The sequence below is a fragment of the Carassius auratus genome, unplaced genomic scaffold (assembly GCF_003368295.1).
Source record: "Carassius auratus strain Wakin unplaced genomic scaffold, ASM336829v1 scaf_tig00214896, whole genome shotgun sequence".
Classification (NCBI taxonomy): domain Eukaryota; kingdom Metazoa; phylum Chordata; class Actinopteri; order Cypriniformes; family Cyprinidae; genus Carassius; species Carassius auratus.
The window spans coordinates 385,476-402,978 of NW_020527846.1; the positions used below are offsets into that span (position 1 = coordinate 385,476).

Genomic DNA, 17,503 nt, shown 5'->3' on the forward strand with positions numbered 1-17,503 from the left:
CATACATCAGAGGCATTCAACAGCAAACGTATCTGTCAAAGCATGACATGGAAAGACGTTAAATGTTTACGCTTACACTTATAAATATAAAGCATTCTCATTTTTCAGACAACTTGGATCATATCAATTTCACACTGCAGCTCACTCTGTGTCTACCACTTTTTTCATATGCATTTTGTACATAGAAACAGGATATTCACTACTGTAAAGCAGTGTGATTAGATGATTGTTTCTGAGCACAGCCGCGGCTAATCATTTTCATTACATTTAATAATTTAGCAGAAACTTTTATCCTAAGCAACTTACAAATAAGAACAGTTGAAGCAATCAGACCAACAAGAGAACAACAGTATACAAGTGCCATGAAAAGTCTCAGTTAGTCTTGTAAAGAATCCGCAGCGATGTTTTTTTTTTTCTTCTTAAGAATACAATAGAAAAGAAAAATAAGTGCTAGTATTAGTTGGTCAAGTTCTGGCGAAAAAGATAAGTCTTTAGATGTTTTTGAAAATCTGTTCAAATTGAGATTGGGAGGACATTCCACCAGCTGTGCACAGTCCAGGAAAGATCAGTGAGAGTGATTTTGAACCTCTTTGGGACGGAAACGTCATCTTGATTGCGTAATAGATGTTCAATGTCAAAAGATCATGGTGTTATTTTCAAAACAAATCCTGCTTTTACAGTATTTTACAAAATTTTTCAATTGATTTAGGCTTTAATATCAGTTGCTTCTGTCTCTTTGTGTAATGCCAGATGATGGTGAGATCAAATGTCAGTGTTGGTCATGTACCATTGTTTGTTGGACTCTTTGTTTATACAAACTGCTTCTTAATATTATTCCAAATTTACAAAAAATAATTTTTGTTAATCCAAAATTTTTATTTTTACTGGTTTATGAAGGAGGAAATCTACATGAATAACCATCTTGAAACAAATGTAATAAATAGTGTACTGAGTTTTTGATTAAAGTATATGACACCATTGTATAATAACACTCTTTCTCTATGATTCTTTATGACACTTTCTCTTTTGTAGTCCAGGGTCAATCGTTACTGAAATGGATGTGACATTTGGAGCCCAATTAGCCAATACCGGGGACATAGCAAATACTGTTATGCAAGCCCAAGCCACTCTTAATATCACCAGAGTAACACGTAAGTCAAACAAGCAAAATCATCAATATAATTTCATTCAAAACTATTTAGAATGTTTTCTGTATTGCCTTGAACTGTTATTAAGCAGTATTTGTTAACTATTTCTTTTTTTTTTATTTCTACAATACATTGAAAACCACACAACAGTGACAGAGCCCACCACCACCACCACACCCAGTACCACTACACCTATAACCACACCTACCACAATTATAACCACATCTAATACAAATACCGCCAGCCCTATAAACACAAACTCACCTACAACTGCAACTACGCTTGCAATTACTGTTTCTTCAAAAGATACGACACAAACAACTGAACCTAAAACTGTGGTTACCACAAACTCACCTACTACTGCAACAACGCTTCCAACTACTGTTTCTACAACAGAAACGACACAAAAAACTGAACCTTCAACTGAGATTACGACAAACTCACCTACTACTGCAACTACACTTCCAACTACTGTTTCTTCAAAAGAAACGACACAAACAACTGAAACTACAACTGAGATTACGACAAACTCACCTACCACTGCAACTACACTTCCAACTACTGTCTCTTCAACAGAAACGACACAAACAACTGAACCTACGACTGTGGTTACGACAAACTCACCTGCCACTGCAACGACACTTCCAACTACAGTCTCTACAACAGAAACGACACAAACAACTGAACCTACAACTGTGGTTACGACAAACTCACCTACCACTGCAACTACACTTCCAACTACTGTTTCTTCAACAGAAACGACACAAACAACTGAACCTAAAACTGTGGTTACGACAAACTCACCTACTACTGCAACAATGCTTCAAACTGCTGTCTCTACAAGAGAAGCGACACAAACAACTGAACCTACAACTGTGGTTACGACAAATTCACCTACTACTGCAACAACGCTTCGAACTACTGTCTCTTCAACAGAAACGACACAAACAACTGAACCTACAACTGAGATTACGACAAACTCTCCTACTACTGCAACTACACTTCCAACTTCTGTCTCTTCAACAGAAACGACACAGACAACTGAACCTACATCTGAGATCACGACAAACTCTCCTACTACTGCAACGACACTTCCAACTACAGTCTCTACAACAGAAACGACACAAACAACTGAACCTACAACTGTGCTTACGACAAACTCACCTACGTCTGCAACAACTCTTCTAACTACAGTCTCTACAACAGAAATCCAAACAACTGAACCTACAACTGTGGTTACTCCAAACTCACCTACAACTGCAACAACGCTTCCAACTACCATCTCTTCAACGGAAACGACACAAACACCTGAACATACCACTGTGGTTACGACAAACTCACTTACTACTGCAACAATGCTACCAACTACTGTTTCTTCAAAAGAAACGACACAAACAACTGAACCTTCAACTGAGATTACGACAAACTCTCCTACTACTGCAACTACACTTCCAACTACTGTTTCTTCAAAAGAAATGACACAAACAACTGAGATTACGTCAAACTCTCCTACTACTGCAACTACGCTTCCAACTACTGTTTCCTCAACAGAAACGACACAAACAACTGAACCTACCACTGTGGTTACGACAAACTCACCTACTACTGCAAAAACGCTTCCAACTACTGTCTCTACAACAGAAACGACACAAACAACTGAACCTACAACTGTGGTTACGACAAACTCACCTACTACTGCAACAACGCTTCCAGCTACTGTCTCTACAACAGAAACAACACAAACAACTGAACCTACAACTGTGGTTACGACAAACTCACCTACTACTGCAACAACGCTTTCAGCTACTGTCTCTACAACAGATACGACACTAACAACTGAACCTACAACTGTGGTTACGACAAACTCACCTACTACTGCAACAACACTTCCAACTACTGTCTCTACAACAGATACGACACAAACAACTGAACCTACAACTGTGGTTACGACAAACTCACCTACTACTGCAACAACGCTTCCAGCTACTGTCTCTTCAAAAGAAACGACACAAACAATTGAGATCATGACAAACTCTCCTACTACTGCAACTACACTTCCTACTACTGTTTCTACAACAGAAACGACACAGACAACTGAACCTACAACTGAGATTACGACAAACTCACCTACTACTGCAACTACACTTCCTACTACTGTTTCAACAACAGAAACGACACAGACAACTGAACCTACAACTGAGATTACGACAAACTCACCTACTACTGCAACTACACTTCCTACTACTGTTTCTACAACAGAAGCGACACAAACAACTGAACCTTCAGCTGAGATTACGACAAACTCACCTACTACTGCAACTACACTTTCTACTACTGTTTCTACAACAGAAACGACACAGACAACTGAACCTTCAACTGAGATTACGACAAACTCACCTACTACTGCAACTACACTTCCAACTACTGTCTCTTCAACAGAAACCACACAGACAGCTGAACCTACAACTGAGATTACGACAAACTCACCTACTACTGCAACTACACTTTCAACTACTGTCTCTACAACAGAAACGACACAAACATCTGAACCTACAACTGAGATTACGACAATCTCACCTACTACTGCAACAATGCTTCCAACTACTGTCTCTTCAACAGAAACGACACAGACAACTGAACCTACAACTGAGATTACGACAAACTCACCTACTACTGCAACAACACTTCCAACTACTGTCTCTTCAACAGAAACGACACAGACAACTGAACCTACAACTAAGATTACAACAAACTCTCCTACTACTGCAACAATACTTCCAACTACTGTCTCTTCTACAGAAACGACACAAACAACTGAACCTACAACTGAGATTATGACAAACTCTCCTACTACTGCAACTACACTTCCAACTACTGTCTCTTCAACAGAAACGACACAAACAACTGAACCTACAACTGAGATTACGACAAACTCACCTACTACTGCAACAACACTTCCAACTACTGTCTCTTCAACAGAAATGACACAAACAACTGAACCTACAACTGAGATTACGACAGACTCTCCTACTACTGCAACAACACTTCCAACTACTGTCTCTTCAACAGAAATGACACAAACAACTGAACCTACAACTGAGATTACGACAAACTCACCTACTACTGCAACAACACTTCCAACTACTGTCTCTTCAACAGAAACGACACAAACAACTGAACCTACAACTGAGATAACGTCAAACTCTCCTACTACTGCAACTACACTTCCAACTACTGTTTCTTCAACAGAAACGACACAGACAACTGAACCTACCACTGTGGTTACGACAAACTCTCCTACTACTGCAACTATACTTCCAACTACTGTCTCTTCAACAGAAACGACACAAACAACTGAACCTACAACTAAGATTACAACAAACTCACCTACTACTGCAACAACACTTCCAACTACTGTCTCTTCAACAGAAACGACACAAACAACTGAACCTACAACTGAGATTACGACAAACTCTCCTACTACTGCAACTATACTTCCAACTACTGTCTCTTCAACAGAAACGACACAGACAACTGAACCTACAACTAAGATTACGACAAACTCTCCCACTACTGCAACTACACTTCCAACTACTGTTTCTTCAACAGAAACAACACAGACAACTGAACCTACCACTGAGATTACGACAAACTCTCCTACTACTGCAACTATACTTCCAACTACTGTCTCTTCAACAGAAACGACACAAACAACTGAACCTACAACTAAGATTACAACAAACTCTCCTACTACTGCAACAACACTTTCAACTACTGTCTCTTCTACAGAAACGACACAAACAACTGAACCTACAACTGAGATTACGACAAACTCTCCTACTACTGCAACTACACTTCCAACTACTGTTTCTTCAACAGAAACAACACAGACAACTGAACCTACCACTGTGGTTACGACAAACTCACCTACTACTGCAACAACACTTCCAACTACTGTCTCTACAACAGAAACGACACAAACAACTGAACCTACAACTGAGATTACGACAAACTCTCCTACTACTGCAACTATACTTCCAACTACTGTCTCCTCAACAGAAACGACACAGACAACTGAACCTACAACTAAGATTACAACAAACTCTCCTACTACTGCAACAACACTTCCAACTACTGTCTCTTCTACAGAAACGACACAAACAACTGAACCTACAACTGAGATTACGACAAACTCTCCTACTACTGCAACTACACTTCCAACTACTGTCACTTCAACAGAAACGACACAGACAACTGAACCTACAACTAAGATTACAACAAACTCTCCTACTACTGCAACAACACTTCCAACTACTGTCTCTTCTACAGAAACGACACAAACATCTGAACCTACAATTGAGCTTACGACAAACTCTCCTACTACTGCAACAACACTTTCAAATACTGTTTCTTCAACAGAAACATCACAAACAACTGAACCTACAACTGAGATTACGACAAACTCTCCTACTACTGTAACTACACTTCCAACTACTGTCTCTTCAACAGAAACGACACAGACAACTGAACCTACAACTAAGATTACAACAAACTCTCCCACTACTGCAACTACACTTCCAACTACTGTTTCTTCAACAGAAACAACACAGACAACTGAACCTACCACTGAGATTAAGACAAACTCTCCTACTACTGCAACAACACTTCCAACTACTGTCTCTTCTACAGAAACGACACGAACAACTGAACCTACAACTGAGATTATGACAAACTCTCCTACTACTGCAACTACACTTCCAACTACTGTCTCTTCAACAGAAACGACACAGACAACTGAACCTACCACTAAGATTACAACAAACTCTCCTACTACTGCAACAACACTTCCAACTACTGTCTCTTCTACAGAAACGACACAAACAACTGAACCTACAACTGAGCTTACGACAAACTCTCCTACTACTGCAACTACACTTCCAACTACTGTTTCTTCAACAGAAACAACACAGACAACTGAACCTACCACTGTGGTTACGACAAACTCACCTACTACTGCAACAACACTTCCAACTACTGTTTCAACAACAGAAACGACACAGACAACTGAACCTACAACTGAGATTACGACAAACTCACCTACTACTGCAACAACACTTCCAACTACTGTCTCTTCAACAGAAATGACACAAACAACTGAACCTACAACTGAGATTACGACAAACTCTCCTACTACTGCAACTATACTTCCAACTACTGTCTCTTCAACAGAAACGACACAGACAACTGAACCTACAACTAAGATTACAACAAACTCTCCCACTACTGCAACAACACTTCCAACTACTGTCTCTTCTACAGAAACGACACAAACAACTGAACCTACAACTGAGTTTACGACAAACTCTCCTGCTACTGCAACTACACTTCCAACTACTGTTTCTTCAACAGAAACAACACAGACAACTGAACCTACCACTGTGGTTACGACAAACTCACCTACTACTGCAACTACGCTTCCAACTACTGTCTCTTCAACAGAAACGACACAAACAACTGAACCTACAACTAAGATTACAACAAACTCTCCTACTACTGCAACAACACTTCCAACTACTGTCTCTTCAACAGAAACGACACAAACAACTGAACCTACAACTAAGATTACAACAAACTCACCTACTACTGCAACTACACTTCCAACTACTGTCTCTTCAACAGAAACGACACAAACAACTGAACCTACAACTGAGATTACGACAAACTCTCCTACTACTGCAACAACACTTCCAACTACTGTCTCTTCAACAGAAACGACACAAACAACTGAACCTACAACTAAGATTACAACAAACTCTCCTACTACTGCAACTACACTTCCAACTACTGTCTCTTCAACAGAAATGACACAAACAACTGAACCTACAACTGAGATTACGACAAACTCTCCTACTACTGCAACAACACTTCCAACTACTGTCTCTTCAACAGAAACGACACAAACAACTGAAACTACAACTAAGATTACAACAAACTCTCCTACTACTGCAACAACACTTCCAACTACTGTCTCTTCAACAGAAACGACACAAACAACTGAACCTACAACTAAGATTACAACAAACTCTCCTACTACTGCAACTACACTTCCAACTACTGTCTCTTCAACAGAAACGACACAAACAACTGAACCTACAACTGAGATTACGACAAACTCACCTACTACTGCAACAACACTTCCAACTACTGCAACAGAAACGACACAAACAACTGAACCTCCAACTGTGGTTCCAACAACCCCCAAAACAACCCAGTCAGTTCTTTTTAGTTTTTCCAGCGATGAAACGTTTGTGGATGATTTGTTAAATACAGCTTCAGATGCATATAAAACCAGAGAAACCAGAGTCTTACGTGTGGTAAGTTGCATAGCAAAATCCCAAGGTGCCATTTTCACTGCATGTTAAATAGTAACATATTCTCTACATTTGAATGTCTTCAGAATTTCATTCTACACAATAGTGTAGATATTAGTGTACCTAATTAATTGCCTCCCACATAGTGAGAAATGTAAGTTTTTTGGAAATAGTGTTCAATTTTAAGTTAGTAAAATAAGTGAATAAATAATTGTTTTAAAAGAAAAAAAGGTTTAAAAATGGGTGCAACAGTAACTTTATTTAATGTTAAAACTAATGAATGACTGTCAAATCTATTTCATGACGCATTTTTTGCTGTAATTAAAATTCTGAATTGTTAAATCAATATTGAACCTGACATTATCAACCTGTTTTCCACAGTTGGAACCATTATTTAAAAACAAATTCTCCTCCTTCAATAGTCTGGCAGTTATTAAGTTCCGGTAAGTATGTCCTCCCTTTAAATAGAAATACATTTCATTTTTGGAAGACAAAAGTCTCTGGTTTACAGCACAATCTAGATGGCTATTAAAACATGTTTCTTCTTTATTGCACATATAATAAATAATAATTTTAGATTTCCAAACATTCCTATGATCACATAGACAGAGGTAACTGAGGCTAAATCCTAAATCTAGGTATGCAACTATTTTTTTTTGATAATCTGTCGATAAATTAATGTAATCAGATGACACACACACACACACACACACACACACACACACACACATATATATATATATATATATATATATATATATATATATATATATATATATATATATATATATATATATAATGGTGACCTCCGAACAATGTGTAATATAAAATCCTGGAAAACAAATAGTCAATATTACTGTGGAGGTTATGCTGAATATTGTAAGCAAAAAAGGGTTAAAACATTTTTAAATAAAAGGGAGGTTGGGGAGTAAAAATTGTGCTCCGGAGCCCTTCTCCCTCATCCGGACCTTGGAAATACTTTCTAGTATTTTCAGATAATGCTTCAACTATAGAATATATGTTATGCAATGGGGAAAACATGCGTCAGAGGCATTAAACGGCAAACGTATCTGTCAAAGCATGACAGGGAAAGACATGTTAAATGCTTACGCTTACACAAATATATACATTTATAAATATAAAGCATTCTCATTTTTCAGACAACTTGGATCATATCACTTTCACACTGCAGCTCACTCTGTGCATAACGCTTTTTTTTCAAATGCATTTTGTACATAGAAACAGGATATTCACTACTGTAAAGTATTGTGATTAGATGATGGTTTCCGAGCACATCCGCAACTTATAATTTACATTACATTTAATCACTTAGCAGACGCTTTTATCCAAAGTGACTTACAAATGAGAACAGTAGAAGCAGTCAAGTCAACAAGAGAACAACAACAGTATACAAGTGCCATTACAAGTCTCAGTTAGTCTAGTACAGAACACGTATCCATATTTTTTTGTTCTTTTTTTAAGAATAGAAAAAAAAGGAAAGGTAAGTGCTAGTATTAGTTGGTCAAGTGCTGGTGAAAAAGATAAGTCTTTAGATGTATCTTGAAAATCTGTTCGAATTGAGATTGGGAGGACATTCCACCAGCCGTGAACAGTCCAGGAAAAGATCAGTGAGAGATTTTGAACCTCTTTAGGATGGAAACTTCATCTTGACAATGACAATTTTATTTATATAGCACAATTAATTACTACTTCTGTCGACCAATGTGCTTTCCATTTGGTCATTAAAAAAAGAAGAAAACACACAACAAACAGACAGAAAAAGTATAAAATCGTACAAATATCTCATCAGCCAAACACTTTTGAAATTAAAATTTTGTACAAGCTACAAGCGGGATAAAGCTGTCTGGCTAATCCCAAAATAAAGTGATTTACAGTAGTCTAGCCTAGATGAAATGAAAACTTGAATTACTTTTTCAAAATCTTTAAAAGAAAGAAAAGGCTTAGCTTTAGAAAAAGCAGACGCAGCTGAAAAAAGCAAGCTTTGACAACTGAATTTATTTGTCAGTCAAACTTTAAGCCATCATCAAAAATGAAGCCAAGGGTTTTTTACCCATGATTTCAAACACAAAGACATCCCTCCCTCTTCATGTAACACCAGATGATGGTGAGATCAGATGTCTTGTTTATACAAACTGCATCTTAATATTATTCCAAATTTGCAGTTTGTAAATCCAAAATTTTTATTTCTACTGGTTTATGAAGAAGGAAATCTACATGAATAACCATCTTAAAACGAATGAAATAAATACTGTACTGAGTTTTAGTTTAAAGCATATGACACCATTGTATGATACCACTCTTTCTCTATGATTCACGACACTTTTTCTTTTGTAGTCGAGGGTCAGTCATCAGTGACATGAATGTGACATTTAGAGCCCAATTACCCCCTACAGTGGACATACAGATCACTGTTTTCCAAGCCAACGCCACTCTTAATATCACCAGCGTAACAGGTAAGTCAAAAAAGCAAAATCATCAATATAATGTAATTTAAAACTATTTACAATGTTTTCTCTATTTCTTTGTATTGTTATTAAACTGTTTTTTAACTGTTAATTTTATTTTTCCAATTTCTACAATACATTGAAACCCACACAACAGTGACAGAGCTCACCACCACCACCACACCCAGTAACACTACACCTATAACCACACCTACCACAACTAATACAACTACAACCACCACAACAACTACTGCCAAACCTAATACAACTACAACCACACCTAATACAACTACAACCACCACAACAACTACTGCCAAACCTAATACAACTACAACCACACCTAATACAACTACAACCACCACAACAACTACTGCCAAACCTAATACAACTACAACCACACCTAATACAACTACAACCACCACAACAACTACTGCCAAACCTAATACAACTACAACCGCCAACCTTAATACAACAGCAACCACCACAACAGCGACAGCAACAACCACCACAACAACTACTGCCAAACCTAATACAACTACCACCAGCCCTAGTACAACAACAAAAGCAACAACAACAACAACAACAACTGCAACAACCTCCACCACAACAACAACTCCAGCTACAACCACCACCACAACAACTGCCCCAGCACGTCCACCGCCAACTGTAGCTGTGCAGATTGTCATTATAGAGGTTTTCATTCCAGCATTGGCGAACCCGAAATCTACGGAATTTAAAGAACTAGCCACAAGAGTGGAGACTATGGTATGTTTAAAATTATATAAATGTAGAAGCTTTTGCAAAGATACACACACACACACACACACACAGTTTTGTATTTGCCTGAATGTTTTGGGAAGTATACAATATTAACTTTTTTTTTACCACACTTGTTAAATTGTATAGCACATTCCTAAAACTAACTTACTGCTTTCACAGTTTGATGTTGTCTATAAACAAAAGTTTGGGCCTCGTTTCATCAGGACCATCGTGATTGCGTTCATGTAAGTAAAAAGATTGTTTCGTTGCAATGCTCTACTACTTGAGCTACAGGAACACTACATTTACACACATTTAAAGTTATAAATTAAGTTGCATTTTAAAATCTGCTAAAAAAAAGTTTTTTCTCCCATATCTGCACCACAACCGATCATATATATGGATTCAATTATAAGATGTAAAACATACCTTTTTTCCAGAGCTGTTGCCAGAACCCGGGCAGAATCGAATGTACAAGCGGAGGTTGAGTTGGTGTTTAGTCAAGCGTCCACTGAACCGATCCCCAGCAACACTGAAATTGTGGAGACTCTGAAAGAAGCAGCTGCTAATTCAACTGCAGGCTTCAACCTCACCCTTGATGCCACCTCTATTACTGTCATTAGTAAGCTCATTTAGATATGACAGAATTCTAGTATCTTCCTATGTTAACTTGCCCAGAAAAGTTATATACAATCCCTGCTGTGTTATCTCTAAAAACAATTACTTTTTTGTAGAATCAGTGAAGATAATTCCACTGACAATCCTCACCAATGGATCCTTTGTGGCTGCTCTTTCAAATAAAAATTCTACTGAATTTCAGAACAGGGCTACAATGATAAAAGCAGGGGTGAGTGTGACGTGTCTACTTATGAACTTTGGGTGAAATGCTTTTACAATATAAAGCCAATTATATTGAATGACTCTTGTTTTGCAGCTCGAACCTTTTTTCCTGGCTGATTACCCTAATTCATTCAGCACCATATCTGTAACAAACTTCAGGTATGAATATACTGGTGTGTTCTTGAATATAGCTACTGATTCAACATAACACTCAGTTTTCATAGATTAATCTTGATTCCAAACTCTCTCCAGTGATGCCAATGTAAAATTAAGGAGCGTGCCCTCGATCCGAAACTCCATGGATCTTGTGTTTGGAGCGGACGCTGTTCTACCCAATAGCACCCAGATAGTGAACACTGTGGTACGAGCGGCCAGAAACAACACGCTACCCTTCCAGATTTTCACTTCTTCAATCATAATAAATGGAACCGGTGAGTGATGCATTTTAATCTTGCACTGTAATGAAACATTGTGCACTCAGATTAGTATTTTTTTACTTTGAGTATTTAAATTTAATTTTTATTTTTTTACTGGAATTGTACAACCCTGTTAAATCAATGTACATATGTAAGTTGTTTGCGTTTTGCTGTCCTACATAATTGAAAGAAGTTTTGCACAATTTGTGATGATGACAAAAATCTGTTCCATTTTTGTAGAATCACTGCAGAAAATTCCATTAACAGTCCAGACTAATGTGACTCCTGTGGTATTTTTTTTTTTTTTCAAATACATGTTTTGTTGAATTTCAGAGCAGGGCATCAGTGATAAAAACTGCTATATTAGCACACTAGCTTGTCCTGGAAAACGTTAATCAGCGGAGCTATGGTGTGAACTGAGAACAGTTTTACTCACTCTGCCTAGTTCCTGTTAATAAAGCAGGAAATTCAAACATTCAGACGTTATTTTTTTTCCGCATTGCACTTTGTTGGTTGCACTTTTGACATTCAATTAACTACAAGTAAATTGTAAATCTGCAACTACATGTCAGCTAACTATGATTAGAATGCTGTTTTGTTAGGGTTAGTAGAGTAAGTTGACATGTAGGGTGGCAAAGGGGTGGTATATGCCCAGTAAATTTAAATGTAAAGTTTCTGAAAATTTGCTGAAAATGGTTTTTGACATGTAGTTCTAAAGTTGAACATAACTTATTTGTATTTTATTAATAACTGTTAGTGGACTAGTTGAATGTCTATAGTGGAATGAAGTGTAACCCTTTTATTGTTTAAATACATAGCATTCAAAATTGAATTAAATTTGATATTGAATAATGAAATAAATAAAAAAAAACTTGCATTATTGTATAGGTTATTGCACAACAAAATCACACAATCTTGCATTTCACAAGCAAATTTCAGAAGATGACAAATCAACAATAACAAGCACAGTTTTTATGATAAGACAGGAATAACAATGATTCACAATAACAGAGTAAGATAAAAATGACTTCATATGATTGAAGGAATGTAGACTGAATTTTATTCACACAGAGAGAGAACGCTAATGGGAACGTGCACATGAATTATAAGAGTTCGAACTTGACTGTTGACTTGACTGTCATAATACTTAAGCTTTAGACAAAATTCCAAAAGGTCAGTGAATGATAATTTATGTCTGTTTTCTTCTCTTTGTGATGCAGAATTTTCATCAGGTGAAGTCAGCAGCAGGATCAGTGTGGTGACCGCTTCATTCCTGGTTGCTGTCTCGCTTCTGGTTCCATGGTTTAACTGAACCTAACCTCTCATGCAAATATAACTGATTCAGACGGGTCTGAATATTGCCTTCAGCTCAAGTGAAGGACTCAAATGAAGCTACTGATGCTGCTTAATGAGTAGTAATGAAAGTACTATTTTATATAATCCTATTCTAAACAATTCAAAATCTAAGCTGTAATGAATTCCACATTGGTTCTGGATCTACATGTTCTGGTAAATGTTCTTCAGAATCCATCATTGTGCACTTTACTATTAACTCTCACAGCGGTTCTGTTTAGTAAGGACACTTTAAAACACATTACACAGGTTTTCAGATTCTAAAGTCTGCTCAAATATTTTAGGAAAAGAGGTATCAAGTAACAGTTAATAATATGAGAGTTTTAGCAATATAATGATATCAGATCATAACTCGCTACTTCACTTAAATTACATATCAAAACAGATTAATAAAAAATAGAACACAATTATGTGCTGACAGAGGGACAAGGTTGATTTAAAATGTTTTCTCTCTTTAGATCTCATATAGATCTCATACACACATACTTCTAGCCCTTTAAAATGCAGCATAGCTGCTCTTCTGAAGCAGAATGCAAGCCATGCATTAGAAAATGTTAAAGGTTATGCTGGCTGACTCTGAACAGTCTGGAACTGAACTGAAAGGATGAAGTGTTTCGATGCTAACAAAACCTGTAAAACGACTCCAAAGAATGACAACTAGCCACAGGATATGACATCAGTCTAAGGGAAAAACTTGCTCTGATAATATTATATATTAACATGAAAACCTGTACAACAACAACAACAACAACACACTTCATAGTCAAATGCAAAATTTTATGCACTTGTATCATACCAGTATTTTATTTATTCTAGCAAAAATAATCTAATATTTTCAAAGTTAATTTAATTCTGAACTCAAAGGGCTTTTCTGGGAAATGTATTGCTTGTTGATATTGTTCACACTGGATGTGGTAAACCATGTAATGGTTAGCAAGCGCACAAGTGAAAAGATCATAGAGCACAGTGAGCATACAAACACTGTTGGATATCAGACTGTATGAAATACAAATTATGTTTCAATTCTGTTTATGTAATATTTATAACTTTTCCGGATAACAGTCAATGTTGCATCTATGTGCTATATAAACAGTGATAAATAAAAGCAATCATTCTCATCTTCAGTCACTGGGTCATATTTCTTGCTCGCTCTTGTCAGCAGTCGACTCTCATATCTGATGTTAATCTCTAACACCCGTCTGTCCAGTTCCCAAGGTTTTTTTATCTGACATGCATTGTTTTTATTTTGGAAAGTATGTGATATGAGCACGAAACATTACATTTTCATGACATTACACCCAAACATGTCATGCATTACTTGCCTACCTGTCGACATTATTTTTGTTCCACACAGGAAAAAGAAAGAATATATGCATTGCTATATTCATTTTTAGATGTTAAAATACATTTCCTTTTAGAGTTTTGAGTAAACATAACACACACACACACACACACACACACACACAATACTTAACCTCAGCGTAGAGGAGAACTCTTTCTATCATCTACTCCTAACGAAAAGTACATTTGACTTAACTGATATGATAAATGTCACATCATAAATGCAAAGTCATACACTGTCAGTGCCGCCCCGAGCCTCTTGGGGGCCCTAAGCAGAATTTGATTTGGGGGCCCCCCTCCCACCATGCGGAGTCACCTGTGCTTCAAGATTATTGACACAAATGTCACGCTATAATGTTACATCATAAATGAATACAGTGAGGTTATGTATTAATACAAAATAAATCAATACAAATCAATACTTAAATAACATACTTTACTCTTAAACTTCTGAATACAAACTGTCACAAAACATTAAATAAATAATTTGCAAATGTGCAATCTTTTAAATGAAACCAAAATAGACACACATTAATATAATAAAAAATATAATGTTACAAAAAATAGTAAAAAACTTAAATAATGAAAGCAAACATAAGAACAGCTAGGATTCAACAATGAAAATTGTACAACAATGGCCTCAAAATTGTTCCTTCCTAGCTTTTCAGGAGGCAAAGTCACTGATGACATCAGGACAGCAGGACTGTTTTGTTGTGCAATCCTCAAATATGATGATGAAAAAAAAAAACTACTATAGGGGTGAAAATAGAACTTTAATCAAATAAAAAAAAATAATGAATAAATTGTATTATTTACTAATTACAATTTTAGCTCTCGGCATTTACCTATGGCTGTAACTTTATTGTGACTAATTTATTTCATAGTCTTAAGCATTCAGAAAGGAAAAGGAAAACTTGCAAAAGGAAATTATAAACGATAATAAAAGATAAACGGGCCTTGGTTTTACCTAAATGATTTATAATTTATTTAAATATATATAAAAAATGTATAAGGTATGCATTGTAGCTGACACCTGAATGAACACATTAAAATTGGTTTATGACTGCAAGTCTTTCTCCTCAAATGCTACTGAGCTTCAAATTTGCCTTTGAGCCCATGTGAAAAAGTAGTATAATTTACATATGATTTACAGTTTATTTTAACAAATATTAAATATTATATTCAATTGTGCATTATACCTGCAACCTAGATGAACAATTACAGCTGTTTTTATGACTGTAAGTCATTCTCCTCAAATGCTACTGATGTTAGAAAAGTTTATGCCAATATCGCATGCAACTTTAGAGACGGTCCCTAAATTTGAGACTCTCGAACGTCCCACGTCAAGCCAAATGTATGTCCTTTTCTTCTTTCTCTTTTCGGCACCAGAGGGATACATCCTTTTTGTGACATGGCTTATCATTTATTAAAGTGATGCGCACTTGCGCGCCGGCGCGAATTGTCAATGCACGCGAGGTGTCTATGCGCAATTGCGCATGACTCAAACGCTAGCAGACACAGCAGCAGTTGCTAGCAGACACAGCAGCAGTTGTTGGTAAATAAGAATTTTCTTGTCTTTAATTATTCATTTATTCGTTCATTATTCATTCATTCAATTATATCACTTGTTTAAGTTATTTACTTGTAAAAAATAAATAAATAAATAAATAAATAAAGTAAAAAAATAAAAATAAAAATAAAAATAAAAAATGACCAGGGGGCCCCAAGCAGCCGCTTAGTTCGCTTATGCCTCGGGCCGGCCCTGTACACTGCTCACGTCACTTTCTCAATGCACTGGGTAGATCTCCAGGAACATTAAATGGTGCCATCTGCTGGATCTATAAACTAATCAGCCATTTATGGTCAACTAAGATTCCTGATCGTAGATTTAATACCAAACTGTAACCTTTTCAGTAAAAACTAAAATAAACTTATGTGGTTTAAAACCACAAGACTTTATAACAAGACTTTAAAACAGGTTTATTTATAGTACACATTATAATCATTTGTTGAGCCAGAGCTTTTAACAATATCCACTTGTACAAAATTCTGAACATTATATGTACATAATTACAACAAATATTTATACACTATATTTGCATAAGATGGAGCATTTTGACTAAGCTATCAGACAAATGTGAAAAAAGAAAAAGATGTATGTCTATAATGTATCTTGCTGGTGTGTGTCTTTGTTTTATGCTGCTGGATTGAATAGTGATCTGTCAATGAGTAGGTTATGTTGATTTTTAGCAGTGTCATGCAATCTAGGCTGAGAAAAGCTTAAAAAAAAGTGATTAGCTGCACTCAATGAATTTGCAGTAGTATGACAATTTTCCGGCAGTGTGCGGAGTCACACAGACTAAAACAAAACCAGAGATTCTGACGCAGAGGCTGCTTTTACACTGGCAGAAAAAATCTGATTTGTTGCCCACATCTGACACATGTCAGAATTTGATGCATACGTTAACACAAAAATCCACATGAGAAGCAATTTTTTTTTCGCATCCAATCTGAGCCGTTTACGAATGTGGTTTTAAATCAGATACATATCTGATATCTGGACATCGGACCTACGTCTCAACAGACACATCCGGTTCCCCACAGAACTCCCAGTGCGAGGGTGACACGCTTGCCCATAAACATAACGTTTTAATGCCGGTGTGCTGTATGCACTTGCATTTTATTGAGATAAAAAAAAGCACATTCAGGAGCTGGTTTTCAACCTCTGCCCCGTGAATTTTATAAATACAACAGCTTCGCTACTTCATAGTCTCTATGCACGACACAGTTCTGGGTTCACGTGGACCTGG

The 17,503-nt window shown here is 36.7% G+C and overlaps 1 protein-coding gene across 1 annotated transcript; it reads left to right on the forward strand.

The window, feature by feature from the left end:
- Window positions 1–2,623: 2,623 nt before the first annotated feature.
- On the forward strand, window positions 2,624–14,473 carry LOC113093141 (mucin-3A-like). The gene is made up of 10 exons (XM_026258990.1): window positions 2,624–3,754; window positions 7,901–7,962; window positions 9,875–9,993; window positions 10,142–10,749; window positions 10,924–10,988; window positions 11,184–11,365; window positions 11,478–11,590; window positions 11,678–11,742; window positions 11,836–12,014; window positions 13,220–14,473. Exons 1-10 carry the CDS (start codon window positions 2,624–2,626, stop codon window positions 13,309–13,311), a joined length of 2,616 nt encoding a protein of 871 aa, XP_026114775.1. The 3' UTR covers window positions 13,312–14,473.
- Window positions 14,474–17,503: the final 3,030 nt, after the last annotated feature.